This window comes from Notolepis coatsorum (genome assembly GCF_963971535.1).
Source record: "Notolepis coatsorum genome assembly, chromosome: 15".
Lineage (NCBI taxonomy): Eukaryota > Metazoa > Chordata > Actinopteri > Aulopiformes > Paralepididae > Notolepis > Notolepis coatsorum.
The window spans coordinates 77084231-77105901 of NC_140179.1; the positions used below are offsets into that span (position 1 = coordinate 77084231).

General features: G+C 43.0%; 1 protein-coding gene across 1 annotated transcript in view; it reads right to left on the reverse strand.

Moving 5' to 3' along the window:
- Positions 1-21671, reverse strand: part of gnptab (N-acetylglucosamine-1-phosphate transferase subunits alpha and beta) — an 89527-nt gene that overhangs the window by 50883 nt on the left and 16973 nt on the right. Inside the window, exons 5-7 of the mRNA XM_084330197.1 lie at positions 19009-19214; positions 12780-12844; positions 9848-9982 (exon numbers count right to left, since the gene is read on the reverse strand). Of these exons, the coding sequence (XP_084186323.1) occupies positions 9848-9982; positions 12780-12844; positions 19009-19214 (406 nt within the window). The remainder of the gene's footprint in view (positions 1-9847; positions 9983-12779; positions 12845-19008; positions 19215-21671) is intronic.

A 21671-nucleotide genomic window follows, 5' to 3' on the forward strand; every position in this document is an offset into this window, starting at 1 on the left:
TAAATCTCTTTGGTAACCGACTCATAGAGTGGGTTATTGTTCAATGTATGAGCCAATGAAACCTGACAGCAGTCAATAAATTCTACGATTTATATTCATAGCGATCTCATTGCAGGCTTTGACACACAACATGGCACATGGCCACGGCCCATTTGCCACAGTTGTCATTTAATGGTGATAACCACATTTGATTACAATCACCTGTTGTTTGCGACCGAGATGTCTGCCATGGAACACTATGAATAGTATGAATAGTGACTATTCATAACCACAGCAGAGCATTTCCATAACCTAAAATATACATCATAGCATATCGATACTGGAAATGTTCTAAGGGGCGTAAATCAAATCAGCTGGCGATCACTACATGATGCAATAAATGTTGTCAAAATATGAAAATATGATTATTATTATTAGATTTCATTTCAACCTTTATTTAAAATCGTATGCTTGAGGTTTCCCTCATTTACAGAAACGACGATGGTACAAATGTAAACAGTACATCATAAAAGCAATATTCACAGAAGATCTTACATGAAAGAGTAAACATTTTTAAAACGTTTTAAAATATCAGCTAAAACAGTTACAGGTAGTCATACGTTTAAACAGAGCAAGAGAAGGGAGAACCTCCAACTTCAGAGAGAGTTGGAGGACATTCCAAGAGTTAGAGGCATCAAAGGAAAAAGCTGACTTCCCTAGATCAGAACAAACTTGAGGGACCAGTCATTTGATCGAGGTTGAATAGGTTCCAATATTCCAATCAGTGAAGACAGGTTGCTTACCAATAAGGGCTTTAGAAATAAATAAATACCAGTTTGTTGCGCCTTTCTGCAAGAGAAGGCCAACCCACCCTATCATACAGGACACAATGGTGAGTATCATATCTGTCACCAGTAATAAACCTAAGAGCTGAGTGATATGCAAAATCCAGAGGTTTAAGAGCTGATGCCGCAGCATGCCTATAAATTACATCACCATAATCCAAAACTGATATAACTGATTCAACAATTATTTTTCTACTAAATAGAGGCACATTTGTATCCGTTTCTGTACAGGAAATCAATTTTCTTTCTTCTCGTCAAGCCACAGGCAAAGATATTTATACTCCGTGACTCTCTCTATACAAGAGCCACTGACGGTATAATATCATCATCACAGATATAATTTGCTATAAAGTGATCCACTAATCAAATTCCCTGACATACTGTATCTCACTCCCTTACTCGAGACCCTCCCTATCTGGGACAAAAGCCCCGAATGTCCACGATATTCCTGAAATCCCCCAACCGTGAGAAACTATGGACAACGCTGAACACATAACGGGGCAACTGGAACACATAACACACACACTAGCATTAAAACACGTCAACAAGTATATATACACACACAAACACTCATCCACAGTGGGCAGAACTTCACAGGCTACTAGACTCAGCAGTTGATAGGGGTCGCAGGGCAGCTTTCATCACCATAGTGCTCAGTCTAACGCCAGCTATAAATGCTATAAATTCTCTCTCTCTCTCTATCTCTAAATCTCTCTCTCGCTCTCTCTCAGCACTGGGAGGAGCTAAGGCTAATTCTGAGTGACAGCACGACTCATCTCTCGGGGGGGGGGGGGGGGGGTAGAGGATATTTTAAAACGGTTCCACGGCCTGCCTCTCTCTTTATGCAAAGAGAGACTTTATGCAACAACATGAAGTCTGGAGCCGCTCCATAAGACAATGACTTGGGTAAGATGGTAAAGGAGACGCTGAGAGCACCCAGGGGGATGTTCTGTGTAAACAGATTTCCGTTTTCAGAAGTGTGAAATCGCTACCATAGAATAAAGCTCTTTTGAGTATTAAAGCCCACAAAAATCTGTCTCTCATTCACAGGGTTCCGGTTCCCACAGACATTGCAAAATGAAATTGAAGGACTTTCAAGTACTTTTCCAAGCACTATTTTTTCATTTTAAAGGGGCATTTAAAAGGATCCAATTCACTTTTAAATGCGTTGTTTTGGGGTTTTGGGCTAAAAACCAATTTCCGACAATTAGTTACACTTTAGATAAAAAAAATTAAGCAATTTCTTGATTCAGAACAATTTTATCATGGACGAACAAAACATTTAATGTGAATGGTTGATTTGAATTTCAATTACCTTTTAAGCACCTTGTTAAAAAATTGGCTGTTTTCAAGGAATTCCAGGCCTCGAATTTTTTTTTAATACCGGATAACATCACAAGTTTGGTTCTTACTTCTCTGGTATCTGACTTTGGGAGAGAGAGAGGGTATTGATTATTGATTGAACTTTCCTAGGCTGTGGAAAATAACATATTTGTATTCTTAGCACTTTCAGTGCCGTTCACGGAGAACTACATTTACATTTACATTTAGTCATTTAGCTGACGCTTTTATCCAAAGCGACTTACATGTTCTGTACGACAAGCCATCAGGAAGGGCACAACTCTATCAGCTGACCAACAATGTTCATCAAAGTGTTGAGTGCTACAGTGTAGGTTAGTTTATTAGGACAAGTGCATGACAGTAAAATTAGTTAGTTCGTTTTTTTTTTTTTTTTTTTTTTTTTTCAGATAATGGTTGAAGAAGTGCATCTTTAGTCGACGGCAAAAGATTGGACGTGTTTCGGCTGTCCTAACTGGGGTGGGTAGTTCATTCCACCATTGTGGGGCAAGGACTGAGAATAGGCGACTTCTCTTTGATGACCCTCCCGGAGCTCGGATAGGAGTAGGTCTGAGGCGGCCAGAAGATGCAGAGCGTAGGGGTCTTGAGGGTGTGTAGTTAGAGACCATTGACCGGAGGTAGGCGGGAGCGGTTCCCTTTGCCGCACGGTATGCTAGGTCGAGGGCCTTGAAGCGGATTCGTGCAGCAATGGGGAGCCAGTGCAGGTCCCTAAGAAGTGGGGTGACATGGGCCGACTTCGGTAGGTTTGAGATCAGGCGGGCCGCTGCGTTCTGAATGAGTTGAAGAGGCTTGGTGGCAGTGGCCGGGAGGCCAGCGAGCAGTGCGTTGCAGTAGTCGAGGCGGGAGATGACTGTTGATTGGACGAGGAGTTGGGTGGCTTCTTTTGTCAGGAAGGGGCGGATCCTTCTGACGTTGCTCAGGAGGAATCGGCAGGTTCTATTTCTCATTTGTCGTCCGATCGTTGAGTGCCGGAAACGTAGATCTACGTTTCTGTCACGGTATTTCTTTTATTATCTACCGGTATATCCATTCATAATTCAGCGGGGCACCTTGTGAATACTGTTCTGAGTGGGTCTGAGCTGGCAGACGGTATTATACCACCCTCTAACGCTTTCGGCCAGTAATGCACCTGGTTAGAAACGGGTTCGTTTATTTTCTATACAGAGCTGGGGCGTGGGGGCGGGTCCTAAACACATATGCTTATAGGGATGGCTTGGACAACTGACCCCGCCCGCCCGTTGAAGAGCAATGCCCAATAACGTCGAAGGCACGATCGCTGTGGATAACTGGAATGGCGATGAGATTATTGGATTCTTTTTTTTTCATTACTTCAGAGAACAGGTATCGACACTATATATGAAAGCTTGCCTTGATCTGATATTCATTTCTACTGCGATTGAAGCTATATGTGTTTATGTGTCTGGCTGTTCTGCCGTTGGGATGCAGGAGGGGGAGGGGGGGGGGGGGGTCTAGACCGCATTGCATGCGTGCACCACAAAGGATAATAGTGATGATCTAGCATTGATTTCAGGAAGATCCGATAATCAGGTGAAAAATGACAACGTGTTTATTGAATTACTATGTTCATATTCAAAACGGTATCAAATGGAAATGTACGGATGAAAAAATTATCTGTTTTTTGCACGTTGACCAGAAGTAGCTCAATGAGACTCGAGGGCGTTATTAGTCCCATAGCGATACTATAAAATATAGGTTTAGTTCTACACACTAAAACTACATTTACATTGGGTTAATGGGCGGCACGGAAGTGGTCACTTCCCGGAAGGGGCGTGGCACTCAATGTGTTAAGTCGGGTGATGTTCCCCTTTAAAAGACGTACCGGGGGGAGGGGGAATCGACTGAGAGTGAATTCTACCCTCCCCCACATTATTCACATCATCCCTCTTTCGCGGAATCAGGCCGGCGAGGCGAGGGAGCACCATGAAACCGGACGCCTGCATTGGTGCCGTGAACCGTGGACCCGCAGTATCCCTAGAACCCCCCCCCCCCCCCCACCAACACCACAGTCTTCCATCCCAATCCCTAGACTCCCTGCCGCCTCCGTTTATCCCTGACCCCCAACTGTCTCCACCATCCACCTTGCATCACCCCCCCCCCCCCCCCCCCCCATAATTTGCGGTGACTTCGACGACTGTCCTCGCCTCCAAGACGGCTCCGCAAATTATAAAAAATTTAAATAAAAAATACGAGCCACACCCCAAGTGGGAAGGCACCGGCAGTCCTTAACCCTTTCACTGCCACACTACCAAACTGTTAACCCTTTCACTGGGACAATACAGAAGGTTAGAGGAACGTGCGCAAGATACACGCAAGCGGGCCAGAGGAGCCAAGGAGGAGAGATGGAAGGTCAGCAGAATCCTGGTGACCTTTTCGCTGTGCTGGCTGGCGCCGTGCCACTCCAAACAGTTGTTCTAATGTTAAACCCCCCCCCCTCTCCCCACTGCCCACCGCTCCCTCAGCTAGGGTTACAGCCCTAATACCCTGTGCTATTATCACATGACCACCACTACAGCAGACACTAAAGACCAACGGGGGGGAGAGGAGGGTGTGACAACGCTAGTTAGGAGTGGTCAGAGGGACCATTACTAGTGTAGGAAATAGACTGGGTCAAAAAAAGGAAAAACTCACCCCTTGAAATAGAAATATTGCTCCCAGATTCATAGAGACGGAGTAGTTTGATTAATTTGAGTTCAGTCATATCTTGTAAATTAAATAATCTGTCACACAATATCAGCAACATTACAGCACATTATATTAAACAGAAGTGTCTTTGAGCATTTTAAATCATGGAGCATATCATAAAAGAATTTATCCGGATTTGAAGCATGAAAACGATATGATTTCTGAGTTTTAAGATCATAAACAAATTGACCCAGGAATTTCACAAAATGTCCTGGAAATAGTATACGAAAAATGTAAGAAAATCTGACTTAAATAAAAAAATATTATCTCCTGCCTGAACCATTTTATAATGTAACCTAGATATTAGAGAAGTCCAGGCTAGAGAATCATAAGTAAGGGATAATGTATAGCTACGAGGTCATTGTCACAAAATAATTGACCGACACGGAGTTTAGAATACCGAGGCGCCTCGCCGAGGTGTTCTAAACGTAGTGAAGGTCAATTATTTTGCGACAATGACAGAGTATAGCTATACATTATCCCGCTTATTACATGGCTAACTTACTAACAATATACCTAATTCATTTTACACCATCGACAAGACGAGATCAAATGCAGACGCAGTTGTTCTGTGGCTCCGTCCGCTGTCAGCCCAAATAAAGTTATTATTATTATTATCGCCGGCAGCCGGCAGGTGTGTGGACTGATTGCACTGATGCAGTGTGTGTCAGTGGGCTTGATTGCTCCAGCTGCGAACAGCGGTCATTATTGCCAATAATCACCGGTCATTATTGCCGATAATCACCGGTGATTATTGCGCGTTGCCCATGGCAGCGGTCAGTTATCGAAAAATAATTCACTGCTGTCAGGGGCTATTGACCAATCACAATCAAGCATTTCGGCGAATGTGAAAGTAAGGGTACCGTCTCAAAATCGTACTCAAGTAAAAGTCAGAGTAACTGGCTAAAAACAGTTTACTTTTAAATGTACTTAAGTACTAAAAAGTAAAAGTAAAAAAAATAAATCGGACTCGTCTATTATTCTCAGCAGGTGTTTAACTCATTCAGAGCCACGCCGATATGACCAAATTAGGGCTTGTAGGCCAGCGCTTTAATCAATGGGAGGACGGGGATATTTGCGAACGCTTAAACTATATCTTAAATTATGGCTATGGGTCTAATACACCCGTCGCTTATCAATGACTTGCTTGCAGTCAACATGTACGAAACGGATTGTTTTTTCATCTGTACATTTCCGTTTTATACCGTTTTGAATAAGAGTATAGTTTGAGATTTCTAGTAATTCCAGAGAAAGACACGATGTGTCCCCATGTTCACTCCCAGTCTGCCTCCATGTTCACTCCCACTCTGTCCCCATGTTCACTCCCACTCTGTCCCCATGTTCACTCCCAGTCTGTCTCCATGTTCACTCTGTCTCCATGTTCACTCCCAGTCTGTCCCCATGTTCACTCCCAGTCTGTCTCCATGTTCACTCTGTCTCCATGTTCACTCCCACTCTGTCCCCATGTTCACTCCCAGTCTGTCTCCATGTTCACTCTGTCTCCATGTTCACTCCCAGTCTGTCTCCATGTTCACTCTGTCTCCATGTTCACTCCCAGTCTGTCTCCATGTTCACTCCCACTCTGTCTCCATGTTCACTCTGTCTCCATGTTCACTCTGTCTCCATGTTCACTCCCAGTCTGTCTCCATGTTCACTCCCACTCTGTCTCCATGTTCACTCCGTCTGTCTCCATGTTCACTCCCAGTCTGTCTCCATGTTCACTCCCAGTCTGTCTCCATGTTCACTCCGTCTGTCTCCATGTTCACTCCCAGTCTGTCTCCATGTTCACTCCCAGTCTGTCTCCATGTTCACTCCCAGTCTGTCTCCATGTTCACTCCCACTCTGTCCCCATGTTCACTCCCAGTCTGTCTCCATGTTCACTCCCAATCTGTCCCCATGTTCACTCCCAGTCTGTCCCCATGTTCACTCCCACTCTGTCCCCATGTTCACTCCCAGTCTGTCCCCATGTTCACTCCCAGTCTGTCTCCATGTTCACTCCCAGTCTGTCTCCATGTTCACTCCCAGTCTGTCTCCATGTTCACTCCCAGTCTGTCTCCATGTTCACTCTGTCTCCATGTTCACTCCCAGTCTGTCTCCATGTTCACTCCCACTCTGTCTCCATGTTCACTCCCACTCTGTCTCCATGTTCACTCCCACTCTGTCTCCATGTTCACTCCCACTCTGTCTCCATGTTCACTCCCAGTCTGTCCCCATGGCTGGTGGTGGCGAGACAGACCCAAACAGCTCAGTCCTGTTTTCTTTGATTATCTCTGTGTAATCCATGCTCGTTACTGACATACACACACACAGTCACACACACACACACAGTCACACAGTCTCACACACACACCTCCCCTGAAATATCACAATGAGGGTTCTGATTAGAGAAAATTATTAGATACACAAGCCAGCCGCCCGCGCGCCAGCCAAGCTAAACGAGGGGTCCTTTATCCACATTGTGGGTTAACCGTTTAAAATAGAAAAAGACCATATAAAGACTATGATGCTCCGCTCCACTGATCCGAGGATGATCCGACGCCTCGGTCTCAGATGACGGCTACTCTGGGTAAACCGGAAAGAAGATGGAGCCTTATTTCATATACAAACCCGATGGACGCATATCATATCATCTGTATTATTATTATTATTATTATTTATATACATATACAATTGCTCCATATGGATTTTAATATATCATGCTTTTAAGTAGTTTTAATGTAGTTGGTGTTTTTTTATAGTGGTATTTTTTACTGTAGTTTTAATGTAGTTGGTGTTTTTTTTTTTATAGTGGCAAGTGTCTAATATGTATTTGTGACTGTGTGTGTTTGTCTTTTAACCACTGTACAAATGAAGTTCTGAAAGGAAAATAAAGTAGTTTGAAGTTGAAACTGAAACAAGTCCTCCTTTTGCGTTCACAAATGATCCATGTGAAATAACTATGTACTGTATGCTGCGGTAGAAAGAGTTGGAGATATGTACTGTGACTGTGTTTAAAGGGCTAATGCAAATAAACTTGAATTGACAATAGCAAGTTGGACATAGATTGCTAGTACATTGCTTTTGTTGTTGTTACAACACATTCATTATTCCCTAATCATTCAAACAAATATTTTTATCCAAATGTAAATTAGTATGAAGTCCTGTTTTTTATTTTTTTAGACAAGACATGTTTTCCTTCTCTAGTTGACTGACTGAGCTCTTTAGTTAAATATCAGTTTTTAAATTGTATTTGCTGTATCTTTTGGCTGAAGGATTATTTAATGTTTGTCAAAACAAACAGGCGTAAAACTGGCCTATATTATGATATATGATGAGTTAAGAAAGTTTGAAAAGGGATTATGTCCTATCCTCAAATCAAACTATTCCAGAATGGATGTGAACATTTATATGGTAAAGGAAAATCTGTTTTCTTTTCATCCACATCAAATAAACTTGACTATAAAATCCAATAGTCCAATCCATCCATTACTGGCCAAAAAGGAGGTAATTTATTGCGTATGCAACTACGCCCCCTGGTGTTTTAAAATATATTTAGATGTGTAATGACTTATTGTCTCCCACATATGTTACATAATTATGTTTCTTTATTATTACTAGTATTATTATTATTTTTAACTTCACTGTATGTCTCTTTATTTATGTATGACTAATGTTGACTATGTTTATGTTGATGTAACTTCTCCGTCTTTGAGTTTCCTGAAAAGTCCTTTCAAATGAATGAATGAATGAATGATCATTACATTTATATAGCACTTTTCTAGACACTCAAAGCGCTCCCCACAATGTAGGGTGTGAAATTGCCTCCTTCACCTATTTTCAGGAGGTAAAATAAAATGCATTGTTGTTGTTACTGTTATTATTATTATTATTGGTAATGTACTTAAAAAGGTAATGTACTTCCAGGAAACATTCAAGAACTGTTCTTTGATAGAGAGGGGGGTTATAATCTGAGGGGAGAACTAAACTTAAAAGTTCTTAGTGTACGCACTACCAGGACAAGACACTGCATTTCAATATGTGGAGTGAAACTGTGGAACAGTCTGAATGTGGTGCTAAAGCAATGTCCAAATTTGAGACAATTCAAACTGAATTATAAGGAAATTATGTTCACGAGGTACAGGGATGAGGAAGGGATTTGACATTCACGGGTGTTTACATTCTTATTTTATTTATTTCATGTTTTACATATATAATTTTAGTTTTTTGTTTTGCATAATATATATATATATATATATATTTGTTTTGTAAGGTTTTAAACTAGTACTAATTTGAGTAGTGGAAAAGGGGTAGGATTAAATAAGTGTATACTTCTTCCTACTCCTTTTCGAACATGTAAATTGAGTTATGTTTTGCTTTTGTTTATTTATTTATTTTATTCCATTTAATTTCTTGAGATGAATGATTTGTTTTAATTTTATATTGTTTGTATTTATTTACATGTTTGAAGTAAAGATTTATTTTTTTATCCACTTTTTCTCCCCATTTTCTATTTTTCTCCCATCCCAATTTCGTATTATCCAATTCTTCCCTCCCCGGTCTTGAACGTTGCTAGACTATGCCTCCCACTGGTCGGTTGTAGTGAGGACAGAAGCCTTGCATCACGTGTCCCCTCCGGTACACGAGGAGGCAGCCTGTCGCATCTTTTCACCGCAGCAACTCGAACTCTGTGGCAAGGAGTAACACGTGGGAGGCTCACACTGCCCCCGCTACTTCCTGCTTCCGCCGCAACCAAACCGACCTGTAGGAGTCGCTGTCCACAACGTCCAATCCCCACCCACCGGCTTTCCCACCCTCTTAACACTTGCCAATTGTGTTAGTATGAACGACCGGCCAACCGGTAGCAACGCCGAGAGCTGGGCTCGAACCCAGCATCTCCTGCGTTAGTGGCGAGCGCCTTGCCCACTGCGCCAATCAGCCGCCCAAAAGTTTGAAATAAAGATTTCAAATCAAATATGTCCCACCTGTTTGATTCTGCTGGTGATGACGGAGGGCAGTTTGACCCTCAGCTGCTCCGTCTCTTTGTAGGACGCTGGGAAGCCACTCAGGTAAGCCAGGGTCTGCATGCGGACCAGGCCCGGAGCATCCTTATCGGTCGTCTGGAGAGACATTGATCGATTGATTGAAAACTTTATTAACAGATTGCAGAATGGGTACAATAGGGAGGTGTAGTGGTTACGTCATTGCTGTTTCCGGCCGGTCCACCTCGCAAAATTGCAACGTATTTCCCCATTGCCCATTTCTAAAAAATTATAATATATATATATAAAAGGTTACTCTTGATCAAACAAAGATGAATGTCCCTATTGGGATTAATAGTGCAATAACTTGCTTTTTCACCAAACTTCACTTGAAACAATTAAAAGGTGCCTCTTGATCATCAAACAAGAATGAATTGACCTATTGGGATTAATAAAGTGCAAATCTAACTTTCACCAAACATTGTAAAATAAAAGGTGACTCTTAAAAAAAAAAAAAGATTTAAAAGAATCGTCCTAAATCATGAATTCTAATTAATCGATAAAATCGATTAATCGCCCAGCCCTAGAGTGAAGTGATCCCAGAAAGTCTTATTTGTTGATCAAAGCTTACTTCAGTATTCATTAATCAACATTAATCAACTACAGTGCCCACCATCTCAACAAAGATAAACACAAAATGCCCTTGAGCAAGGCAGTGAACCCCAAAAGTCCTTGTGGCAGAACCGGATCAATGAATTATGGGGCAAACCTGTGCTCTGACTTCTTCCACAGAAATCCATGCGTAGGGGAAGCATAAGCTAAATAACTCCATATTTTAATGGAAATGCATGTTCACGCCATTCATTTTAATGTAAACGTATGTACACATACTAGGGCTGGGCGATAAAACGATAATTATTGAGATATATTTTAATAATCGATAATAAAAATAATATCGATAATAAAAAATATATAATTAAGTCTCCAGTCGCGAGTCATGGTGCACGTGCAGTGGTTTGTCCACCAAAACAAACGCCAAAAGATAGAAAAGAAACTCGCAGAACTGTTCAACTCCCCTGAAACCACAGCCACTTTTTTTGGTACTTTCGCTTTCAAACCAGCTGCAGCCTGAGAACTGGAGTGTGAGGGGCTGTAACACTAAAGAAGGCGGCAACGACAAAGAATTGCTGCAAAATAAACATAAATTTGTTGTTTAAATAATTAAAAAAAAAATATATATATATATATATACTAATAGAAATATCGATAATCGATATCGAATATGAAAAATTTTATCGTGATATGTCGTGATAAAATGTTTGGCCATATCGCCCAGCCGTAGTTGAATTTAAAGTGCATTAACCCTTTCACTGCCGCACTACCAAACGGTTAACCCTTTCACTGCGACAATACACAGAAGGTTAACCCTTTACTATCACACTACCGACGGTTACGCCATTAATGTAAACCAATGCCAAGGCCAAGAGAATAATCAAAGACTCTAGTCACCCAAACAACTGCCTCTTTGAACTGCTGCGATCAGGCAAGAGTCGCATGGGCAGTACAGAGAGACTCAGAAGGAGCTTCTATCCCCAGGCCATCAGGATGCTCAATGACACTATGTAACAACCCATCATCTACACTCACTGCACACACATCCACAGGTACACACTCACTTTAAACAAACACTCACCTACCACTCACTTTAGACACACTTTATATCAGGGGTGTAACGGTACGTGTATTCGTCCCGCGAATTTACGGTACGGCCATCACGGTGCGGTACGCGCGCCATACGACGAATACGCCTCAGCGCAAACACACCAGTCGCACATGCGAGAACAGCGGGCGGCACACCGTCACAGTCGGGATGCAGACTGTGACGAGCGAGCGAGAGAGAGGGAGAGAGACAGAGAGGGAGAGAGAGGGACACGGAGCACCCCACACACACGGCGCGCATGGGGAAACACACACACATGCAGTCGGGAGCGCGCGCAAAACACTCCACATCCCTCCCTCTCCGACTTCAGTTCAGAGCAGGCGAAAGTGCACGAGAAAGGCACATTTACATTGGAACAGCTGCAGGGTCGTTTTCTTGTTCGCTCAATAACGTTAACCAAATGAAACCAATGGAAAGACACACACACGCGTCGCCGACACACACATCAACATTCTCCCCACAATCAAATAAAAAAAAGAAACATACTTTTCCGGACAGATCATCTGAGCTCCACTGTGTTTAGATCCAAATAATCCTCTGCCATTGTTGTAAGTAACATGTCATCTGTTCTCTAGTATTCAGTCTCGTCGTGAACTTAATTCTCTCTGGAAGTGAAACTGAAACTTAAGGATGCGCAAGGATAAGTTGTTAAAGGGGCAGTAGGCAAGTGGATGCCTGAACACAGAATGACACCAGTATCACTGACTACCACGGCAAGCCTATAGACAATTATTCTATTTAATAATAATAATTATTATTATTATCATAAATATAATATATAAAAATATATATATATATATATAATTATAAATATTTGTTTTCTGTTGTACCGAACCGTGACCCCAATACCGAGGTACGTACCAAACCGTGGCTTCTGTGTACCGTTACACCCCTACTTTATATGTATCTATTGTTAAAAAGATTTGCACTACATCCATACCTCATTTGCACCCTACCCTAAGTTTGTACCCCATCTCATTTCTGCATTGTACCTCACTTTTACTCTGTGTTGTATATTGTATATTGACTTTACTTACTTTGTTTTTTTACTGTATGTAGCACACTATCAGGGGCTCTTTCAGAAATAAGCATTTCATATAAAGTATTCTGTATTTTGTTGTGACATATAATAAACAAACTTGAAACTTGAACATAATATGTACACATACCGTATGATTGGGTTGAATTTAAAGAAGGTAACGGAACAGAACTCACCAGGTAGCAGCGTGAGATGGAGCGCTTCAGGGCCTCTGGAGACACCTCTCTGTAGGCTTCATCCGCTGGGAATAGAATAGAAATACTTTAATCATCCCGAGGGAAATTTGACACTACAAATCGCTCACAGTAAACATTTAGACATTTAGACAGAACAAAGTCACGAATAAGAATAACAAAACAAGTTGCCTAAGAATACGAATAAAATAGGCCTAAGAATAAGATAATAATAATAGAGTACGGACCGGGATTCACATTTTGTATGTTATGTATATACATTCTAGTATAAAATATACAGTAAAAAATATACAGTAAAAATATACAGAAGTCTACAGTAAGTGTAATATTGAACAGTGTTGTTTTAAAAGTAAAAGTCCAGAAAGATGGTAACTGTCACCCTGTGCTCAGTAGGGGTGGGACGATACATCGATCCAGATCGATATATCGATCTATTATCAATGATCAAATAGGATCGATGAAACGTAAAAAAATCGATTCATATTGCGATACTCTTATTTTGAAAATCCCCTGGTGAGCATATGCGCCCGGCCGCAACAACAGTAGCTCTGCGTGTGTAGACGTTAGACAGCATTGCTTCAGAGTGTAGCAGTACTGTCTATCTGTATGTCATGTATGTCATGTATGTCCTGATGAATTGAAAATGGGGGACCCTGATGTAAACAAGACGAAAGTCTTTCTCTGGTCTGCATCCCCTTAACAAGTGTGTATTGAGCTGTACTGTACCCATTCTGCAATCTGTTAATAAAGTTTTCAATCAATCAATCAATCAAAACCCCAACCACGCTACTGGCCTTCCTGACCAGCTTATCCAGCCTGTTTGCTCACAGTCCCCGCTCACAGTCCGCTGCCCCAGCAGGTCACAGTGTACAAGAAGGCGCCCGCCACGTTGAAAGATAAACAAAGCGAGCAGTGGAATTTAGATGCCGGTTTTACATGATCAGTAGCGCTTAACAGGGGAACGCCACTAGGGTTGGGTACCGTTCACATATGAACCGATTACCGGTACAGGATCCAACCGTACCTTTTTTTCAGTACTTTACTCTCTGTAAAAAAACGGAATCAGTTGTAAAAATCGAAGATAAGTAATTATTTGTAATTATGGACGAGTGCTTTCTCGAGTGAGTGAGTGAGTGAGTGGCGTGGGGCATCCTAGTGGTGCATACCATATACAGGCCCCCAAGGATTCCATAATTCCATGATCGTGGATTATTTCGTGGATTACTGGATGTCACGTGGAAAGGTTCATGCACCATGAAAAAATAAAAACGACTATATCCTACAGAATATTTCCCAAATGTCGCCCGTACCCTAATATCAATCAGAAAATACGACCAGGAAATGTTTATGCTGCTCCTTTGTTTCTCCTCTCCCTAGTGTCGTGAGTGTATCTGGCCAGGCCCCGTTGCCTAGCAACTTGCAGACTCAAGCATCAGACATCGCTGGCTTTCTCTAGACAGTACGCAGACCTCTGCTGCTGTCCAAGGTCCTGAAACAACATAGCATACCTCTGCTGCTGTCCAAGGTCCTGAAACAACATAGCAGACCTCTGCTGCTGACCAAGGTCCTGAAACAACGTGGCTTGGATCTCAGGGGGACAGGTTCTCAGCGTGTTTTTCCCTTTTTCCGTTTCTTTTCTTCTCTACTTATGTAGTCTTTATTATGCATTTACCTTTTATTTATTTTTCTCTAAAAAGGAAATATTGTTTTTATAATATTATGTTTATTCAAATAAAAAAATTGTATCACAAAAAAGGAGGACAGACACGCACAACATAAGCATTAGCTATATGCAACTACAATTATTTGCATATTTTACATATCTGTAGGTGTGCTTGTAAATTAAGTACATGTGCTGATCTTTCATTGAAATGATGCCCATAAAACTCACATTATCCAGCTCTAGTTCCATCCTCTTGCTCCATCATCAAGACCTCATACTTCCACCTCCGCAACATCGCCAAAATTAGACATTGCCTCTCCCCCCGCTGCTGAATCCCTCATCCACGCCTTCATCTCCTCCCGCCTGGACTACTGGAACTCCCTCCTGGCCGGCATCACCTTCCGCTCCCTCCATAGACTCCAGATGGTTCAGAACTCTGCTGCTCGCCTGCTCACAAACACCCGGTCCCGTGATCACATCACTCATGTCCTCCACTGGCTCCCGATTAAGGAACTAATTACCACTCCTCACCTTCAAAGCCTTCCATAGCCTGCCCCCCCCCCCCCCCTTATCTGACAGACCTCCTTCTCCCTTACCGCCCCAACAGATCCCTCCAGTCCTCTTCCACCGCTTCACTTATCGTCCCGTCATCCAAACTTAAAAGGTTTTGGAGACCGAGCTTTCTCACGAGCTGCACCCCGACTCTGGAACACCCTCCCTCAGACCCTCCCTCCTCTCCCTCACTCTCCACCTTCATCATGACTCTGGAACTCCCTCCGTCAGACCCTCCCTCCTCTCAACCTTCATCATGACTCTGGAACACCCTCCCTCAGACCCTCCCTCCTCTCCCTCACTCTCCACCTTCATCATGACTCTGGAACACCCTCCCTCAGACCCTCCCTCCTCTCCCTCACTCTCCACCTTCATCATGACTCTGGAACACCCTCCCTCAGACCATCAGAGACTCTCCCTCACTCTCCACCTTCATCATGACTCTGGAACACCCCCCCTCAGACCCTCCCTCCTCTCCACCTTCATCATGACTCTGGAACACCCCCCCTCAGACCCTCCCTCCTCTCCACCTTCATCATGACTCTGGAACACCCTCCCTCAGACCCTCCCTCCTCTCCACCTTCATCATGACTCTGGAACACCCTCCCTCAGACCCTCCCTCCTCTCCCTCACTCTCCACCTTCATCATGACTCTGGAACACCCTCCCTCAGACCCTCCCTCCTCTCCCTCACTCTCCACCTTCATCATGACTCTGGAACACCCTCCCTCAGACCCTCCCTCCTCTCCCTCACTCTCCACCTTCATCATGACTCTGGAACACCCTCCCTCAGACCCTCCCTCCTCTCCACCTTCATCATGACTCTGGAACACCCCCCCTCAGACCCTCCCTCAGACCCTCCCTCCTCTCCCTCACTCTCCACCTTCATCATGACTCTGGAACACCCTCCCTCAGACCGTCCCTCCTCTCCACCTTCATCATGACTCTGGAACACCCTCCCTCAGACCCTCCCTCAGACCCTCCCTCCTCTCCACCTTCATCATGACTCTGGAACACCCTCCCTCAGACCCTCCCTCCTCTCCCTCACTCTCCACCTTCATCATGACTCTGGAACACCCTCCCTCAGACCCTCCCTCCTCTCCCTCACTCTCCACCTTCATCATGACTCTGGAACACCCTCCCTCAGACCATCAGAGACTCTCCCTCACTCTCCACCTTTAAATCCAGACTCAAAACCTACCTGTTCTCCCAAGCATACAACCTTCCCTACCCATAACCACCCTCCTCCAACCTACCACCTCCCTTTTCCCCTTCCCTACTTTCTCTCCGTCTCTAGGTGTGGTCCTTGACGCCCGGCTGGACTTCTCTGCTCACATCGCCTCAACAACCAGAACCTGCAGATTCTTCCTTCCTGTCAGAATGATCCGCTCCTTCCTGACAAAAGATGCCACCCTGCAGATATTCAAACAATATCTGAAATGTAAAAATTATTTATTAATAAAAATAGAAAATGCACTTTGCTACTAAGTAATTTAATGTGCCTATATTACTACCTACTATGCTAATGTATGTCTATACTACTATGCACTTGAGTGTAGCACAGAACTTGTAAGTTGCTTTGGATAAAATAATCAGCTAGAATTACTAAATGTAAAAGATCGAGAGGAACGGTCATATCAAAAGACAAAAGTCCTGCACATTGTCCTCACTTCACTGATGAACGACCAAAATGTAACAATTCATAATAAAGTTGAATGTAAGTGTCTTCTTTAGTGGATTCTCTTTACAATAAATAAATATCACAAAAGATAAATGAAGGCAAGAATCAATCAATTGAGAGGCCATGGACTATAGTCTGGGAATTCTTGAAAGCCCAGGATAAAGGAAACATTAATAGGCTATGAGTGAATTATTTAGTTCTCAACAAGAGGACCAATGTTAATCTGTTCTATTTTATCACACGAGATACAGCCTACATTGTAGCAGAAAAGCCATTGATTCCCACAGACTTCTCTCTGCAGTGCAAAGTTCATCAGGTGAAAGGCCTGTGGAAACTGATCATGATCTATAGAGTCTGCAACAGCATTTTAACGTATAGGTCCGTAGTGTAAAGACCAATATCACCAAAACATTGTATAGCCAAGTCTGCCCAGCAAACGTGGTACCTGCTGCCATGTGCTCCGCTTTAGCGCTGGCAGACTTTCCCTCGACCACTCAACCCCTTGCTCAGAGGCACAGAAAGCCATACCATAATACTAGAGGGCTCACTTAAAGGCAGGAAGAGAAGGGGATGTTCATCACAAAACAAACTGGTCAGACTACTTCTTGACCTTACCCCCAGAACCCACCTCACCCCTGCCCACTTTGACAACCTAGGATGGCTTAGAGTAGACGACAGAGTACAGCAACTTGCAATGGGCCTGGTCTACAAGATACACTATACGACTAAGGTACCCATGTACATGTCAAAATACTTCCCAAAGGTCAGTGAATACCACGACACCAGAGGAAGCTCAACAAATCATGTTAAACCCAGATTCGGCTCAAACAAGGGACTAAACACGTTTCGCAATTATGCCACATCAATGTGGAACGCCCTACCCAAAGCTGTAAAGGAATGTGAATCCCTACCCACATTCAAAACCGCTCTTAAAGAGCACCTACGGGAGGCTGCAATTCGAAACTGGCCACCGTAAATGCCCAAAACCCCCACCACCTCCTAATAGACAGTCTCCTCCCCACCGCATGTATATATTCCCTCCCCGCCGTATGTATATTTCTCTCCCACCCAACCACCCCCTCCTAAAGTACAGTCCCCTCCCCATCATATGTATATACTCTGTCAGGATCTAGGGGTAACAGTACTGTATATTTGAATACCGTTTATGTCACAAATGTATCAGTACTAGATACCTATATGTCCCTATGCCATAAATGTCATGTATGTTGTGTATGTCATAAATGTCTATATGAATTGAAAATGGGGGACCCTGATGGAAACAAGACAAACGTCTTTCTCAGGTCTGCATCCCCTTAACAATTGTGTGTATTGAGCCGTACTGTATTGTACCCATTCTGCAATCTGTTAAATAAAGTTTTCATTCATTCAGGTTTTAGTTCAGCATTTAACACTATCATCTATCATATCAGGGCATGAAGAAGGCCGACAGCTAGGCCGAAACATGTTGGCAGTCTTCTTTTTTTCCCAGCATTTTTTATGGTCAGACATGGCCGACAGAGGAGAGGGAGAACGGGAGAAGATGTGTGGGAGGACATGCGGCAAATCCGTCCGGGAGCGGGAGGCGAACACGGGTCGGCCGTGTAGGTCTGCTACGCAGTATGCAGTGCGCCACTCGGGCGCCCCATGTTGGCAGTTTTTTATTGTTCAAACATGAACCAGGGTTCCCACAAATTCAAGGACTTTTAAGTACTTTTCCATGCACTATTTCTCATTTTCAATGATGTCACTCGAAGGATACAATTCACTGCTGTTTTTTTAAGCATCTTCTTGGCCTGTTTTCCAGCTAGAGCATCACACGCGAATAAATGAGGAAAAGCAGTTGGGAGCGTGCGAGACAGTGACTCGTCAGATTTGATTAAAACAGAACAAAAAAATTTATTTCTTGATTCAGAACAATTTGATCATGGATGAACAACATCCAATGTGAATGGTCCTTGATTTCAAGGACTTTGAACGCTGGGCTTGAACAATGGGCTGTTTTCAAGGAATTCCAGGCCTCGACTTTTTTTTTGGTAAAAAATCAAGCACTTTAAGCACTTCAAGGACCTTGTGCGAACCCTGATGAACTAAGCAATATATTAAAGCTTTTATTCATCTATGAAGAGTGCCTTGAACTTCGTTGTTTATATATATATATTATATATATATTATATATATAAATATAAATATATTTGAATATGAGTGTAAGCCTAAATCCCCAACAAACCTCAAATGTCACATTCTGATATGTGGGGGTCCGTGGAGAGAGAGAGAGAGAGAGAACATTAAATTCTCTGTGACCTATGACCTATTTACCGTCGGCCTGGGAGTGGAAGATGACCACGGAGACGGTGGAGGGCGGGTGGAAGGGCTTGGAGACCTGCGGCAGCAGCTCCTTGGCGGCAGAGAAGGAGGAGGAGAGGGAGGGCAGCTCCCTCACCGTGACGTTGGCTGGCAGGGCCGGGTCCAGGGCGAGCATGGGCGCTACGATACAGTGGGACAGCAGGCATTCTGGCTTCACACTGAATAACAACAGGATGAGAGAAAACCACAGTGAGTATTATATATATATATAAGGGATGAGTTAGAATTTTCTAATTGTCGAATAGTCGTGCCAGTCTCCTCGATTTTCATGTCAGAGTCGAAAAATATATATACACATTTTTTTATTTTTTTAAGTGAAGCAAACCATTCTTATTTAATACATTATTTTATATTTAGGGGCAGCCTAATTTTCATAGCCTAATTTATCTAAAAGATGCACATGCTACTGTTTCCGTTTGTTTATTAAAACCGGTTGATAGGCCAATGCAATGCTGTTATTTATAGGCTACGATGGTGTCATTTTGATTTATTGTCGGTCAGCCGAGCCGATCAACGTTCTGAAGGATTATCTGAAGTGCCTATTTATGTGCAATACCCTTTGATTTTAATGATCCATTCTAGAATAACTGAATTTAACTGAAACTGAACATTTTAACAGAGTTTTTTGTCATCATCATCATCATCACCAATGTATTTCTTTAAAACTACAGATGTATCTATACCGCTTTAAACCCAGGATTAAAGAGTCCTTTACCTCTTGGTTTATTAAACTATGGGTTCGATTCCCGCTTGGGGACCAGGTTTCCGCGTTGCCAGGTACCCAGGTGGGGTATCTCCCGGGCCTTTCTGTGTGGAGTTTGCATGTTCTCCCCGTGCTCGCAAGGGTTTCCCCTCCCGATAAGATAAACACAATTGAAAAACATGCACAACAGATCGCTAATGCTTTCTCTGACAAAGACGGACAGGAGCACTTGGATTGGTCCCCGGGGCGCGGCCCCACGCCGCAGCCCCTATCTGCTCCCGGCTGCCCTTGGGAGGGAAGGACAATAGGATGGGTCAAGTGCAGAGAGGCATTTTATCGGCGACCCAATGCATGCATGTGCGTTCCTGTGTGTCGCCCATCTCGCATGCGTGTGTTAAACTGCATGACAAATAAAGACTACTTCTTCTTCTTCTTAAGCCATAATGGGCTGTGGGCCTTCTTCTGGGAAACAGTGGCTCGGGGGGTAGAGCAGTCGTCTGTGTAATCGGAACGGTTCGATTCCGGCTCCTCTCAACAGCGTGTCGAAGTGTCCTTGAGCAAGACACTTAACCACCTAACTGCTCCCGAACTGCTCACGGTCGATTCAGTGTGTGAATAGTGTGAGTGAATTGGTGAATGTGAGGCATGAGTGGTAAAGCACTTAGGATAAAAGCGCTATATATAAATACAGTCCAGGTGGGTCCCTACGTGATGATATGTTTTGTGACTATGTTTCAATGAACCTGGGTCCCAAGACAAGAAAGATAAATCTTATTTGGGTCCCCTTACTTGAGATGTTTAAGAAACTGTGCTTTTACTTTGTAAGGACCAGCATTCCAAACTCGTCCCCGGTCAGAAACCTTTGCTGTTGTCAGGAAAAGAGCGGGGCGCTGCTAATGTTTTGTATACTCAGTAGGGATGTGCATGACTGACCAAAATCATTTTATAAAAGTCTACTGTTTTTAAGACAGAATATTCGAAAATGCGACCCCCCCCCCCCCCCCCCCAAAAAACAAAAGAAAAACAATCCCTTATTGATTTCTGATCCTAAATCCACTGCACTTTTTCAAAGACAGTTCTTTAGCCTTGAGACATGGATTGTAGAAATATCATCCAAACCCCAAAAACTAAAAGAATATGCTCATCATGTTTTGTACACTTGGGAGTGTATATTTCTTTGTATTCTAATTCAAATAATGTCCTGTGGCTTTTTGTGTCTTCAAACACCTCCTGCTGTGTTGGGTGGACTTTGCACCTCCTGCACAACTCCTCCTTTCTGCTGATGCTGCATCAACCACATGCCTGTGTCTGGGGGAGGGGTGGGGGCTGGGGGGGCGGGGGTACTAGACACTTTGACATGGTGTACTAGTAGAGCTGGGCAATTAATCGAAATAAAATCACGATCTCGATTCATAGACCAATGCAAGCTCATTTCTAAATGACGACGATTTTGTTTTATTAAAAACTTTTATATGATGACAATTCTAACTTGAGTTATTTTGTATGTTACAAGATACTTTTACGTTTAAGTCAAGCACTTTGATATGTTATGTTTTCTGTTTAACACTTTGAGAGCCAGTCCGTGTTTTCCTTTTTACCCCCTTGAATGCCCAAATCCACTCCAATGTTAACGTTAATATCGCCTAATCTATGTTTTAAATTATGGCTATGTGTCTAATCTGCCCGTCGCTTATCAAAGACTCATTTTCCAGTCAACACTGTCAAAGCAGATTGTTTTATCGCTTCATTTCCATTTGATAGCATTTTGAAAATCACTCGTTTGCGCGGAAAAAAACAACCCATTCTATGATAATCGCCTTTTACTGGAATATTCTAGAACGTTGTCATTTGTCAGCCTATTTATGAATAGTTTTCAAATAAACGCTAGATAATCGATAGTATATGTGTGCGC